Source organism: Nicotiana tabacum, chromosome 12, assembly GCF_000715075.1.
Source record: "Nicotiana tabacum cultivar K326 chromosome 12, ASM71507v2, whole genome shotgun sequence".
NCBI classification, from domain to species: Eukaryota; Viridiplantae; Streptophyta; class Magnoliopsida; order Solanales; family Solanaceae; genus Nicotiana; species Nicotiana tabacum.
This window is the reverse complement of record NC_134091.1, coordinates 45,827,920-45,844,082: the sequence shown is the minus strand read 5'-3', so window position 1 is coordinate 45,844,082 and position 16,163 is coordinate 45,827,920. Positions and strand designations below refer to the sequence as shown.

The 16,163-nt window shown below is 33.4% G+C and overlaps 1 protein-coding gene and 1 long non-coding RNA gene across 3 annotated transcripts; both read left to right on the top strand.

The window, feature by feature from the left end:
• The first annotated feature begins 1,908 nt into the window (after positions 1-1,908).
• Positions 1,909-3,960, top strand: LOC107807373 (uncharacterized). Its single transcript, XR_001652892.2, has 2 exons — positions 1,909-2,564; positions 3,603-3,960. It is a non-coding gene; the product is annotated as an uncharacterized LOC107807373 (long non-coding RNA).
• A 7,004-nt stretch (positions 3,961-10,964) lies between these two features.
• On the top strand, positions 10,965-15,911 carry LOC107807379 (fructose-1,6-bisphosphatase, cytosolic). Of its 2 annotated transcripts, none has more exons than XM_016631739.2 (12): positions 10,965-11,422; positions 12,668-12,715; positions 12,823-12,897; positions 12,981-13,042; positions 13,123-13,189; positions 13,293-13,406; positions 13,560-13,646; positions 14,205-14,275; positions 14,361-14,426; positions 14,973-15,059; positions 15,147-15,222; positions 15,559-15,911. In XM_016631739.2, exons 1-12 carry the CDS (start codon positions 11,264-11,266, stop codon positions 15,667-15,669), a joined length of 1,023 nt encoding a protein of 340 aa, XP_016487225.1. In that variant the 5' UTR covers positions 10,965-11,263; the 3' UTR covers positions 15,670-15,911. The 2 variants fall into 2 exon arrangements, with proteins under 2 accessions (XP_016487225.1, XP_075082541.1); XM_075226440.1 differs by having other exon boundaries at positions 12,668-12,719; positions 12,827-12,897.
• Positions 15,912-16,163: the final 252 nt, after the last annotated feature.

The window sequence follows — 16,163 nt, the reverse complement described above, 5'->3', positions numbered from 1 at the left end:
CTTCCTGAGAAACGAGGGGACAATCTGTATACAGTCGAAATAGATTTCGGCTTTCGTACGTGTGATCGAGTTCGAAAGATAAGCGATCGAAGTGAGACTTCGAGATGGGTTTCGAAGATGGTACAAACAAGCTTCGAACCCGATGGGCTGATCAATGTCGAGTTCAATATCATTATCAAGCTCGAATCCAAATCAAACTATGATGCAAAGTAAATCTATCAAGTTTATGATCCAGAGACCGACCAACATTGACTCCGAATCAATTCAAGGGTCCGAGTCAGAATCGAGCTTAAGCCAAGATCGAGAACTCGAGTCTGGATCAAGCTCAAGCCAAGATCGAGAGCTCGAGTCAAGATCGAGCTCACAGACAAAAGCCGTTGCAATCCCACTAGAGGAAAGAATCTTGACAGGAATTGTGAAAAAGCTGATCTATCATGTACTTTTCACTTAGTATTTTTAATTATATTTAAAATAAGATCCCTTTACTATAAATGTGAAGGGTTATCATTTCTGTAAGGGTAGTTTTTATACATAGCTCACATTGTAATTCAAGCACCATATCCTCTTATATTCAAGAGTTACTCTTTTAAGCCTAAAAAACTTATCCATCTTGCTTAGTCCTAAAAATCGTCTTCTTTACAACTTTTTTTATTTTACATTCTTTGTAGTCCATATTTGATATTTCTTTTTATCCTTACGATTTGTATTAAGCTATATCACATATCCTTAGAACTACGTATAAATTCAACTCTATCCGTTTTTCGGGTAAACAAATACCTATCTATGAATATAGAACATATAGTAGTGTTTCGCTTATATAGATGCCTGATTGGAATATTGACAGGTCCAAATTACTTTCTTAAATAGATGAATGTTGGATATTGATAAGAATTTTCAGAATAGTCAACTTCTGTTTCACTTTGTACGTGGGCCTATCTAATTTAATTTGGGTGGAGACATGAAAATTTACTTAATTCATTTAGTAGTGAGCCTTAATATTTCACTTATTACTTAATTCAATTTTATAGTCTTCTGCAGTTTTTCTTTTTAATAACTATCTTCTCCAATAGTGGTTTTGGTGTGACCAAAAAAGTAGGATTTTAAAGAAAATTTTCGAAACCCGAAAAAAGAAGAAGAAAAACTTCGAAGAAATAGCAGTTCATTAAGCATTTTCCCAAAATAAATATAGAAAAAATATTGGCATGCATATGTGAACACATAATTTTTAACCCATACCTAAAATACTCCTAAACAATTTTATTACCTTTATGGAATTTTAGGAATTTTCTTCTATTTTATTTTTATTTGTTTGGCATTTATTTACATTTTTAGCATATTTAGTAGCATTTCAAATCATGAAAATAACAAAAAAAATATCTTATCTTTTGCTCTTTACAATTTTAGATTTTTAACTGCATCATTAGCATTTAGTTGCATGTTAGTTGCATTTATAAAATACGGAATCACAAAATACATTTAGTTGTTTTGCATTTTAGTAATTGTAGGTCTAATTAGTTAGTTTCTTTTGTTAACTTGTAAAAAATCAATTAATGAAGTAATTAGTTATTAGATAACGCAGACAATTGGTGTGATTCTACAAAGATTGAGTACAAAATAGAGTGGTAAACTAAGTGGTTAAAATTGAAAGAGAGGGAAATGCTTAATTTGAGAAAGAAGGGAAAAGAAAAGAGGTTTGTTGATGCATTTCAATTTCAAAATTGGGCTAAGGTCATAGGCCCAAACCCTGTTTAACCCCCATTCGCAGTCTACCCCACAACCCGGTCCACACAGCCCTACCCTCAGGCCACCTAAACGGCGTAGTCTTGTGACAGAACTACGTCGTTTTGGTGTTTGCTCTCTTTTAATAATATTGAGGTTAAAGTTTCAATCTTTACAAATTAAACCTAATCTCACCCCCAATTCAAATCCTGGGCGGCAGGAAATCGACTCCGCCGCCGAGCACCGCTTTGCCACCACCTCGTTGACCGCTGCCGGATCGCCCCACGGCGGCGGGTCACCTCCAATCGTCCCCAAATTTTTACCGTACACTCCTCATCCTCTCCTCATTCCTAATCTATCATCGCCTTCCCCAAAAATCTACACAAACTCCACGATAGTGGATCTGAGAAATCATCAAAATCCAAAATCGCCTCTTTTCTTCTCTGGTTCCATTCCGACCAATTTGTCACTGAAACTTATATCAATCAATGGCTTTTTGCATAAGCTGTCGATTGATTTTAGTTTTAGGTCGATTGGTGGTCGCCGGAGGCCGGTCAAATCGCCTTTGACCGGCCAGAAACTTTTTATCCCCCTCGTCTCTTTCCTCTTTCTTTAACCCTGTTATTTTGAGTTTCACCTGAATCTCATAAGTCTTTCTACCAAGATGATTCCTCTTGATTTCATATCTAAGAAGAATCTCTTAGAAGAAAGACCTTTGAGGGTCGGGTAACCCACGCAGAAGTCGTCTCGTTTGTTCCCGGTGGTAAATTTTATTTGCCTCATCATTTTTCTTCGTGGCCGTCACTGTCCGCAATCCTCTTCGCCGGCGTTTGATACTCCTGTTGGTAATTTCTTCTTCTGTCCGTTGACTTCTTAAATTCATATAGTTTAGTCAATGATTATTTTAATTCCAGTTTTCGATCAGTTAATTGCATGCTTAATTGGGTTTTCATTGCAATCGTTCTAAGTTTGTTTAAATTGTTAACTTTGATCGTTGTGGGCATGATGGTGGCCAGATTTGTAACCATATGGTCTGTTTGGTTTTCTTTGTAAAAGTTGGGCCAGCTTTGTTTGACAGGCATACCCGTTAAATTTGAGGCAAGTAAAAAAGAAAACTCAAGGGAGCAGCCCTGAAAATTGGTTATAAAAGAGAATCTTCCCTCACACTTTCTACCCTCATTCACTCTCACCTCCACTCACACACGCACTTAGGCATTCATAGCAACAGCCTGGAATTTTTAAAATTCAAACTCCAGATCTGCTAAACAAAAGCTCCAAAAAACCCAAAAAAAAGATCAAATGCTATTCTGATTTCTACTATTTTACTTCGATAATTTCTGGGATCTTCAAGATGTTTCTGGATCGTAAATTGAAGTTATTTACTGACTCTGCTGCTGTTTGTTGTCGATTGTAGCTGATTTCATCATTTTCTTCAGTTATGACCTTTATTTGGTCAATTTCTTCTACTGTTTTTCTGCTGCTAGGTATGTGACGGCACGCATGTACTTCTTCGTTGAATGTATAAATGAAGATTTGAAATACCTGATGTATCCATGTTTAATTTTGTGTATTCATTGTGATTGATTACCAGATTTATTTACATGTGTTTGTTCTGCTATGATCTGCTTATAACTGTCTTTGTAAGCTGAAAATTCTGAGTTGAATTTGTTCAAGTGTTTGAAAGGCCATGTCACAGATTCAGCTTATTTAATTGCCGTCATTCATGTACTAGTTCTAATTTGTAATAAATTTGAACTTTAGTTTGTTCATATGACTTCTAGTGTCAAGAGTTAATTGAGATTATAGCATGACCACTAGAGAATCTATTGGGGTTATGAAGTTCTGGAAGTAACTTGAAGTGTTTAGTGATTTGTTGATAACAGCTTTGCGCTTGTGATTGCAAATTAAGAATCAGCTTAGAAGATCGCACGTACTGGTGGATTATCACTGTCTCTGCAGTTGATCTCATTAACTGGAAATTTGTAGTTAATTCGAGATAATATCTGTGGTTATACATGTAATTCATTTCGTATTGGGTTGTATATAATTAATTGTGATTTTGATCATTTGAAATTGGTTATTAGTTAATTTTTTCAAATCAGTTTAGTTAAATCCTTTAACTCTGTTAAAGCGCAGAGTTTAAGAATTGGTCATTCATGACAAGTATGGTTTGTGATATTAATTCCAATCGTTGAAACACTAAATCTTTAACCATTTAGTTGTAATATGAAGTTTCCTCGATATGAGTAGTTCATCTTTTTATTCATGAGTGCATTGCTTTATAAAAACGGTTCAAACTAGTATTGTTAGGCCATCTCCAACCCTTGCCTCCATTTTCTCCTCCAAAATAGGGTAAAGTTACTCCAACCATTACTCCATTTTAAACTCCAAAAAAAGAATATTCCATTTTATATTCTTCTCTCTTCAATATTATATTATTATTTTTATTTAAATTTTATTTTCCTATTTCTATTAAAGAAATTCTATCTTTTTTCTTTTTTCCATATTCATCACATATAATTCAATATAAAATTATTTTATACCATAAATTTTTAAATAATATAATTTGTAAATAAATATTATAGATTATATATATATTAATGGTTAATTCAAATAAAAGTGAAATCATTGAGATACAAGATAATTAAATACATATTACATTATGGTAAAATTCATATTAAATATTACATAAATATGCAACTTTCATCTCTAGTATGCTCCCATAAATAATCTATTAATGTATTACGAAGTGTAAAATGAGCATCTTTGTCCTTAATTTTTTTTTTGTGTCGAGCTAAAAATTGCTCAAATCGGTGATTTTCATCTACTACCTTTGGAGGTGGACATTCCCAATCATCTTGAATTGGTGTATTAAGATCACGTTCATCCTCTATTATCATGTTGTGCAGTATAATACATGTAGTTATTATATCATGTAACACTTCTTTTCTCCAAAAATGTGATGGCCCTGACACAATTCCGAAACGAGCTTGAAAAACTCCGAATGTACGTTCAACATCTTTTCGACATAATTCTTGTTTCATCGCGAAATATTTCTTCTGTGGCGAACGTGGGTCACGATTAACTTACAATTTTACATAAAAATAATAAATGTACGAAAATTAATTTATCAAAATTATACACCAAAGTTAAGATATAAAATTAATATTATAAAGATATTACATAAACATAATTAGGTATATATAAAGAGATAAATTAAAAGAGTTAAATAATAAAAATAATAATAATATAAGGATGAATAGTAATTGATGAGATGAATAGTGTCATTCTATATTTGAGGTAATACTATTCATTTCCATTTTGGGGGCAAAAATGAAGGAGCATTGGAGCCCCATTATGACAAAAAATGCCCATATTAGGGAGAAATGGGGAGGGTTGAAGATGCCGTAAGTGTTAAGCAAATGCACGTTTTTTTCACTGTTGATAGAGACGAATGAAATGCAATGTTTGGACATGATGGGCCTCAATAGAGGCCAGAACTGATTTACTTGTGCCATTATCCCAATACGTTGAATTAGCTTAGAGAGTCAAATAGACTCTGAAGCTCATGCCCTGAAGCTAAAAATAGCACGGACTAGTCAGTTTTCGGACTGATAATTGAAAAAAGTAAGCGTTTGCAATGTCATTGAAAAATAGCTACTATTTTGCTGCAACGCGGATCGGTCCAGCATAATATACTGGAGATTGGTGCACTTGTGTATGAACTTCCAGCATATTATGCTGGAACTCTAACACGCGGAAAGTTTCAGCATAATATACTGGAGATTGTAGCACCTATGTATGAACTTCCAGCATATTATGCTGGACCGGTATATTATACTGGAACTCCAATATATTATGCTGGAATATTTTTTGAATTTTGAACAGTGTTTTCGTTCAAATTTATCTTTACATGAAAAGTAGCTAAATTTTGATTACTTTTGAAACTATAACTATTTTTCAATTACCACTTGTAAATCTAACTATTTTTAAATTTCTCCCACCCCGGCAACTTCCAGGTCCCATTAGGCAGCTGCTGTTCATGAGTGGGCCTCAGTAATGCACCAATCTAGGGTGTGGGCCTTTCGCCTGAGCTCATTTACCCACTTTCTTTGATCCATATTAATAAGATAGTGGTGCGGTAAGTATTGCCAAACGCTTTGTTAGGCCCAAACATAATTACCTCAACCAATTTCCCGTTTCACTAACCAACGATAACAACTCCAAACTAACTTAATCAATTTTGTAGTTTGTCCACAATAAATCATTCCATAACTCCGGTCCTTCACAAACGACCCCGAACTTAGGAAAAATAAATAATTCATGAACCACTCGTAGTTGCTTTAGGCACGCTTTAATTAATTTTTCGTCATGGTTATGGATACGGCTCTCATGGCATAATTATGACACGTAATCCCAAACTCAAGTGCACGTTCGCGTGACTTGACCCCAACTTCAAAGAATCATAAAATCAATATGTCGTAAATTGCGGGTGCGTTTCACAGTAAAAATAGTACGGGCTAGCCAGTTTTTGGGCTGGTAATTGAAAAAAGCAAGCGTTTGCAATGTCATTAAAAAATAGCCACTATTTTGCTGCAACACGTAAAGTTCCAGCATAATATACTGGAGATTGGAGCACCTGTGTATGAACTTCTAGCATATTATGCCAGACCAGTATATTATGCTGGAACTCCAGTATATTATGATGGAGTTCCAATATATTTATACTGGAACTCTATCATAATATACCGGAACTCCAGTTATTATGCTGGAACCCAGTATATTATGCTAGAAGTTCACATGTAAAAAATTCGAACTCCAGTATATTATGCTGGAATATTTTTCGGATTTTGAATAGTGTTTTCGTTCAGATTTATCTTTACATTAAAAGTGACTAAATTTCGATTACTTTTGAAACTGTGACTATTTTTCAATTACCACTTATAAATCTGGCTATTTTTTAATTTTACCCCGTTTCACGTGGCGCGATTTACGACATGTATAAAACGATAAGTGTACGACATCATAACTTGTTTAAAATAACTCCATAAATATTAGAATGATTTAAAAGATACAATTAAGAGCGATAAATATTTAAAATGCACACATGTTTAAAATATGTAGTAATCAGATAATTAAGCTAGGTGTAATTGTAAAGCGATCGTGCTAAAATTACGAAATCCAGGAGTGCCTCAAACTTTTTTGCGGGTTAATATAATTTCTTACCCGATCTTCTGTGTTTCGCAGACTTTAACAGAGTCAAAAAGTTCCTTGATTTAAAGTAAACGATGACTTGGGATATCTTAAATAATTATCCCAAGTAACGACTCTTAAAATTAAAATAATTAATCTTATTTCAATAATGTCACTTAAAATGAAAAAAATTCTTGTCCGGAAAAATGGTGATGTGAGAGCATAAATTGATAAAACGGAAATAAATAAGATAACGTTACCAGGAAATATCTTCATCAAGAACATTACAAATGAATATGCCAACTAGCACCTTTAGGCAACACTATCAAGGCAAAAAAATATATGATTGGCGGATATTTCTGGGGTTTGGATTTACTGGCTATCAGTGTAAATCTTTGCATGCAAAATAAAATTCATCGGTTATCCACCACTTATCCGGTTTTTAAGTAGATAATATAGATCTTATTCATATTTGACCCATATATAAAAATTAACATATTTTAGTAGATAATATAAATAAGTAATTATTTTTTTTAATCAATCCATGTTGTCACCACATTATTTTTTTTAATCAATCTATTTTGTCACCACTACACCAGCTTATAAGTTTATTCAAACACCATCTTAATTCCCAAAGGCATGGTTCTAGAGGGTGGTGGGAGATAGTTTTGTTGCCACGAATTCCTGATGAAGATCACGGGCAAAATTTCTCTCTATTTTTCTAGTCATCCTTCTAAAGCTTCTCCCTGATACTAGGTTATTCATGAATATTTTATATAAAGATGGATGAAAATAGGAATTTGGAGTCAAAAGTCACTATAAGAAATGGGTTAACAGGTCGACACGAATAATAATCCTTCACAATTGCTCGAACAAAAAAAGTTTTTATGACAACGTTCTTAATAATAATCACGAAAAATAACATACTAGTAATGACGAAAAAATATCATGAAAAATAATGATTTCATGCATTTTCAGGACGATCTTTAGAACAATTTCGTCTATGATTTTTTTGTGGCAGCTTTAACCATTTTTTGTGGCAACTTAAGAGCCCGTTTGAATTAGCAGGAAAAATATAGCTTTTAAAAATAAGTGCTTAAAAGCAGCTTTTAAGTGCTGGGGCTTGTTTTATAAATAAACAGTTACATGTTTGGATAAAATTGCTGAACCTTAAAAAATGCGTTGAAGTGTTTGGTAAACAAGTGCTGGTAAGCACTTTTTTCTGTTAAAAAGACAAAAAAAATATATCCTTAAAGCTGTTAACATTATAAATGAGCTAATTACTATAATATATTTAATTTTAAATTAATACAAATAATTTATATTTTAATTTAAGTTCAATCTAATTGATTACATAATTCTTGAATGCTCCTTTTTTACCACTTTCAATCAAGTAAACTTCCATAAATTTCAAACTTATTTTTGTACGGACTAATAAAGAAATGATGTCATACAAATTGGAGTCTTAAGTCTTAAACCATATGAAAGAGCATATATAAATGGAGTAAATTGGGCAACTACACAAATTAAGAATCTATAGCTTTCTCATTTTCTTTTTGGTCCGAAGCATCTATCCGACCAGCCATTTTGGGTATTGCTCCAAAAAGAAAAGAAAAATAAAACTCAAAAGAGCAAGTAATGACTCTTAAGTAGACAATCCAGCTCACCAACAAGAGCTTCAAATCAAAAGGAGCAATGAGCAGAAGTATGGCGCATCTGAAGACAAATGCTGCAAACACCTAAAGAAAATGCCAGAAGAGGAAAGAAAAATAATTTGTTCCTCTAACTAATAAAGATTCAGAATATAATGAAGTTGGGGAAAGTTATGGAAGAAGAAAGCAGAGGCGGCAACAAGAATGGAGAAAAGAAAAAAATGTATGTTTTAGGGTTTTCTACTGAGGGGTAATTTCGAGATTAAGAAAATTATAAGGGATAACAATGTAATATTTTTGGTCAAAACAATATGGCTTTTAAGCCAATTTCGAAAAAGTTGGGTTTATCCAACTTGTTGGTTTTGACTTTTTTAAAGCAGATTTTAACTTTTTTAAAACCCTTTTTTTGATTGTCAAACACTTTCAGAAGTTAAATTAAGCCCATCCAAACAGGCTCCGAGTCATTACAAAAGTGACTACTTAAATTGTCACAAAAGCATACCCACTGTTATGGTAATCGCACTATTCTCAATGCCCTTTAGAAAGTCATGAAAAAAAAAATTTATTACGACTTTTATAGTTTTATAACGACTATATAGTCTAATTTTTTATATAAGTGTAGGCACGCTTTTCTCTCAATTTTTTTTGTCAAAAGTTTTAAGATGAATTCAAAGAGATTCTAGTTAAATGCGCCAGAGCTATATATATTTGCACAGGTGAGATGATTTGGATATGCAAAATTTTCGAGATTGGTAGTTGCTCTTAAGTCATTGATCAAAAGAGAAGAAAAAGAATGGTCTACTTTCTTGGAGGTGTTCAATGTTATAGCTTTATTTCGACGTTAACTAACATGCACCATTATCTGTCCAACAATGCATTGCATCAGCATACATCAAGAAATTATGTTTATCTAAATATTTGAGAAATCAAAGAATGCCTAATTATGAGATATTAAAATTATGATATCTACGGAATTTTGGGAATTTTGGAAGCTGACAGGTAACGTAACGTCGACACGAATTTCATGTATTTCCACCAATTTGCTACAGTTGACTAGACTTAGTTCGATTCTTTTCTTTTTGAATTGTAAATACATCAATCTAGATTTGCTTTCATAAGATGTTAATAACTGTCTAAATTTCATTGATTATGTCAATACCTACTTTCCAAAGCAATCTTTAACTCATCCTTAACTTAACTGTCTCCTTTAATTTGTTGTGACTTGATATTTTACCGTCATAACTCTACTATCTAAACCGAAAAATAAAACTTCAAAGCATAGACTTGTATCCTTAATACCAACTTAAATAAACATCTTTACAAATATTAAATTTTTTATAACATTTTACTATTTTTATTGCCTCTATTTATATTTTTTCTATTAAAGAGCGTTTGTTTGAAGGTATTTATCCGATTCTTGGAGTCCTCGTGGATTAGTCATAGCTAGCCTCATAGGGTTGGTTCGTTGGCCAACCCTCCAAAAACAAGTATAGTCAATGGCCAATAAATATTCACTAGAAGAAAAATAATGTTTAATGTATATTAGTGTTACACGTAAATCTTCAATCAAATATTTATATGAGCAATAAATTAAATATATTACATTATAATATAATTTACATGGATAAAGTTCAATAATTTAAATACTAAAAATCAATATTATTGCAGTATATAGTACTTGAATTTAAAATGATTTCACACCGGTTGAATTCACAAAGATTATCGATTTAGTTAAATTAGATAGTATTTTTTTTGTAGCACAGAGATGTACAACTTTGTGTCTTTATCATATCTTGCCTATTTCTTTGTGAACAGTATCTTGGTATATGTTCATTTAATTTTATGCCACTTCAACTGCTTTGTGGGACATAATTTTGACTGATTAGGTTTTTCTCTCTTCTTGTGCCTTTTCTTCTAATAATTCAGAATTAGGACATGCGGATTCTTTATTCGAAGTTATTGTCCAAGTGTAATTAGTATTACACGATCAGTAATATTACGATTTCATCCTTTAGGGGTGATTCCTTTTAAAATTAATTTAGGTTTCAAAGGGTATAAAAGTCGAGTAATATTTTGAGGATATTTTCGTCATTCAATATTTAATGTTTTAATATTTGTGCTTTTATAATAAAATATAGATAGATATAGATTGATCATTAGCATACGGGGATTTGACCTTTAATATAAAATCAATATCTTATACTAACCTATTACATAGATCAAGAGGTTTAACTTCAACGAGAGAGATATTTATCCTCATATATATGTTTAAGCCTTTATCGGCATGTATTGTGAAGAATAATAGAGGCGATAATAAATATCTAAATCTTTTTTTTTGGGGGGGGGGGGGGCGGGGGGGTTGATCAAGTAAAATTTAAAGGATAAGTCCTTGAAGTCCACGAAATATGTGACGTCGATAATGAAGATCGATAGAAACAAAGGAAGAAGAAAGAATAAGCATGCGGACGAAGAATTGCATTATCTTAGTGCCAACCACTAATCACATGCATCGCTCTCCTCTTTCCACGTGTCATCCTAATCAGATAGCCCCATATCTTTCTCCTTTTTTACTTCTTCTTCAGCTTCAGTTAGTACGGAGTACTATATATCAGCATTGAGCAGCGTGCCCAATTTCTTAGTATAGCATATTACAATATATTTAATACGGCGAGTTGCCGGAAAATCAAGAAGAGCTAGCAATGGATCACTCGGCGGATGCACATAGGACTGATTTGATGACCATAACGAGGTTTGTGTTGAATGAGCAGAGTAAACATCCTGAATCCCGTGGTGACTTCTCTATCTTGCTCAGTCACATTGTTCTTGGTTGCAAGTTCGTCTGCACTGCTGTTAACAAGGTCCCATTATTTTTTTTGTTTTATGTATTTTTCTTTTCATTTTTTTGTTGAGAAAGGTGGCGTCTTTGTTTTAGGATCTTTACTATATTTGTTTCATGTGTGTGTGTGGCGCTTTTGCACGTCTCTCAATCCATTTTCGGAATTCTCATCATACATACTTTCCTTATCATGATATATTTGAGTAATTTTATGGAATGTTGTGTATGAATAGTTAGTTTGCTGTGAAGCACGATAGCTATACTTAGTCGATACATGTTGTAATTACTCTATGGAAATGAAAATTTACATGTTCTAATTTCTATAGAATCAAATTTTTGTTATCATACATTCACGGCAATTTCATGTCTTTGACCAGTACAGCTAAATTATAATCCAATGTGGGCATCATTACAAAATGAGAAAAGTCTAACTTGTTTCTGTAGTTTGAACTGGAACTGCTGGTAAAACCATTGAGAAATATGCAACAAATTCATTCTGAAAAGCCTAAACTTTTCTGTGGTTAATTTATCGGAAAATGGCCAAATATACCCATGTATATCAGAAAAAATTTAAATGTACCTTTCGTTATATTTTGAGTCCAAATATACCCATGTCGTTATACTATTGATTCAAATATCACTTTTCTGTTAAGTTTGTCCGAAGTGGACATCCAATCCTATGTGACACTGATGTCACATGACTTGACACCTCAGCGCTCCTAACCTATTTTTCCCCTCCCTTCTATTTTTTTCCAACCACTAAAATTTCCCTTCCTCTCCACCACTATTGTCTTCATTATCGCTACCATGAAAAATATTGTATTTCAAATTTTAGTCTTTTATATACGGATTAGTGGCGCTGAGATAACATGCCATGTGGCATCCACCTCATCAAATATCAGCGCCACGTAGGAATGAATGTCTACCTTGAACAAACTTAACAGAAGCAGGATATATTTGAACCAATAGTATTAAGGCAGGAGTATATTTGGACCCAAAGTATAACGAAGGCTATATTTAAACCTTTTCTCATAGTACCGTTAATTTATTTGTCTTTTAGCATCCCCATTGAATGGAGGAAACAAATTAGTTGCAAGAAACCATAATTGACTGTAGGTACTGATGGATAGACCTACAAAGATATAAAAGGCAGAAGAAGCTTCAGTAGAATAAATCTGTTTTTGTGTAGTTCATGTATTCTACCTTGTTTTGTTTTTCCCTTTATTTCCTATATTGATATATTTTACACATGGATACATCTTTTCAGGCAGGTCTGGCCAAACTCTTAGGGCTTGCCGGTGAAACGAATGTGCAGGCAAGTTCATGCAGATGCTGCCCTTATAGTATTCTGATGAACTCTTCGTTTCTTATCAGAATCCATTTGTACTTTGGAATTACTCTGCTTTTGATTTCTAACTGTAGGGAGAAGATCAAAAGAAACTGGATGTACTCTCAAATGAAGTATTTATCAAGGCTTTGGTTAGCAGTGGCCGAACAGTAAGAATCGAGACACTCATTTTATTAATGCACTCTAGAAAAATATGTAATGATGTTAATCTAAAAGATGTCAAATTATGTAGTGCATTCTTGTCTCTGAAGAAGACGAAGAGGCTACATTTGTGGAGCCAGCTAAACGTGGAAAGTGAGTGCTATTGTTCTCTGTAGTTTGACATTTGTCATTATGTTTTGAGATCTAACCCGTCGATGCTGTTTTAACAACAGATACTGTGTAGTTTTTGATCCTCTTGATGGATCCTCGAACATCGATTGTGGCGTTTCTATTGGAACGGTATGATTCTGGTTTAAGCAATATCTAAATTGTTTTTACTGGCTTTCCACTACTACATCCTCTTTTACATCACAATGAATAATATGTCTCATTATTTGTCTAGATCTTTGGGATTTACATGATCAAAGATGGTCATGAACCAACACTAGATGATGTCTTGCAACCTGGGAAGAACATGTTAGCTGCTGGATACTGCATGTATGGAAGTTCTTGTACGGTATGGTGCTCACATTTAAGTTTAATATAATTTGAAATTTTATATACACCGACAAACAAATTTTATACTCTTATGTTGTGATCGCAATTCTTTGAAGACAATGATGAGTTGGAAATACAAGTAATAAGATTTTCCGAGTTCGGTTATTTGCAGCTAGTTTTGAGCACTGGATCTGGAGTTAATGGTTTTACCCTTGATCCCTCTCTTGGCGAGTTCATTCTAACTCATCCTGACATCAAGGTACCATTGTTACTTTGCCCCTTAGATCTATGTTGAACGTAAAACTTGTCGTTGACTCTTAATCTTGATCATGTCTTCAGTACTCAAGAGAAAGGACATAATTTGTATGGACAAAAGTCCTAATCAATTTATAGACAAGTTTACAAAATCCTATCAAGATACCCCAAGTCTTTTTTAAGTTTAGGTGTGTTTTAAATAGTCTATCGACTTCTCTCCGGTTGCTGAATATTTGAATGGTTTTTGAACCACACATAATGAGCTTTCAGTGCAGTCTGTTAGTAATACGAACGGTCTAACATAAGATTGGTTTAGCATTTCTGACGGTCTATGTCCTTTTTGAGCTTTGAGTTTATCTCAAATTTAAGTTAAAATATCTAGTTCTTCGATCTCTTTGTTTTACATCAAAGATTCTCAAGCTTGTTCAGATTTTGTAAATTTTACCTCTTCAAATTCCAACTATGCTTTTCCTATTTAATTTTTTCTGTAATTTCTTTGGAATATTTCCTAGGAGTACTATATTTCCGGTAAACATGGTTTTAATTTTGCTTTTACTTGCAGATTCCTAAGAAAGGGAAGATCTATTCAGTAAATGAAGGGAATGCCAAGAACTGGGATGGTCCAACAACCAAGTACGTTTAATAGACTGCAATAGAAAGCTAAGCTTGTTTCTCTTGTTCTGTTGTTCATGATGTCCTACTTTTCTTTTAATCCCAGATATGTGCAGAATTGCAAGTACCCCACCGATGGTTCTTCACCAAAATCTTTGAGATATATTGGAAGGTAATTGAAATTTCTCTATATGCTGAGGTTATCTTGTTGCAGTGTCTTGTATGAACCAATTCACCTACCTACAATCTAAATCCATAGAATCTTGAATTCATTTTTTGTTTCTTGACATGCTAGGCAGTAATAACTATAATTATAGGAATCATTGCTTGATCATTCTAGAATTCTTACAAGTCATCTACGGTTGAAATATTCAAATGTTAAAGGTTCATATTACATCTGCAGACAGGGTTAAATGGAGTATTTTTGTTGGATTTCTTATTAAATGAATCCTTCTATTTCGACCATTACATGCAAAGAGTTAATTGGATTCTGTTAAGTGATAATGGGTTTGACGTTGGTTCTAATTTCAATTTGCTTATGCTTAGAGCCGTGCTTGATAGCCATGATGAAATGCAGACAAAGTTGTTTCTTGTAATTTGCCTATGTCATTGAATTTGTTAATGCTGTATAGAGTAACTCTTGTTTTCATGGAGGAAAAAAAATGAGAATGAACATATTGTTAATCAACTTATACAAATCTGGACTCTTAACTCGCAGCATGGTTGCTGATGTTCATCGTACATTACTCTATGGTGGTATCTTCTTGTATCCAGCAGATAAGAAAAGCCCCAATGGGAAGCTGAGGTAAAGTTATACGCATCTTCTGAGTAATTGAAGCATTCCCTGAGCAATAACTTTCTGAAAGCTTTACAAATGAATTTTACTAAACAGGGTTCTATACGAAGTATTTCCCATGTCATTTCTGATGGAACAAGCAGGAGGCCAATCATTTACCGGGAAGCAGAGGGTAATATTTCTGAGTCTTTGGTCACAGTATAACGTATAACAGAAACATCAAGTTTAGACCAGTAATCCTTTGCTGAAGAAACTGAAAATGTCGTTGACCTGATATTCTTTTTCCAGTTCATTATAGCTTTAGATGTTGACGTCTGTTTATTTTTCTGAATTTAGTTAGATTAAGAATACCTACAATAGTAGAAAGAAAAAATATTACTGTAATAGAACATATCTGAGATTGCAACTGGATTCATACTCTCATCTCTATGAACACAGGGAAAGCGAAGAGCTTTGGTTTTCGAATTAGAATGTGAAACTTATAATAGTAATTAATGTTATTATACAGGCACTTGACCTAGTTCCAAAGAAGATACACGAACGCGCTCCTATATTCCTTGGTAGTTATGATGACGTTGAAGAGATCAAAAAGCTTTATGCTACTGAAGAGCAGAAATGATGGATGGATGTACATAACCTCTGATCATCACTTTAGTGCTCTTGCTGGTGCAGATAACTGATTTCTCAAATCAGAGCAAGTTGCAGATTGTTATAGTTAGAGAATTGCAGATGATGTTTATGTTGCACAATAGCTGCTGCTGTGATGCGATAATACGTGCATATTACTGTCTTGTTCTAATTTTTTCTCCCAAGTAACTACTACTTATCAACAATAAAAGGTTGAATAGAGAAGTTCTGGCTTATATATCGCTCACTTACATTTCCTTTTAAAGCCAAAGTTCTCTTCGTTGCGATTCTACCTAATTATTTTCCGAGGGACGATTTCTCTGGTTTTCATAGCATATGGAAACGGGATTAACATCAACTGGTTTACTTGCTGTGAACATTCTTGAAAAAGGAACTGCAAGATCATAAAGTTGATGGGGTCCACACCCATGTGATCGAAAAAAGAAAAGAAAGGGAATCTAACGATTTCAAGAGAAAGTTGTAGAG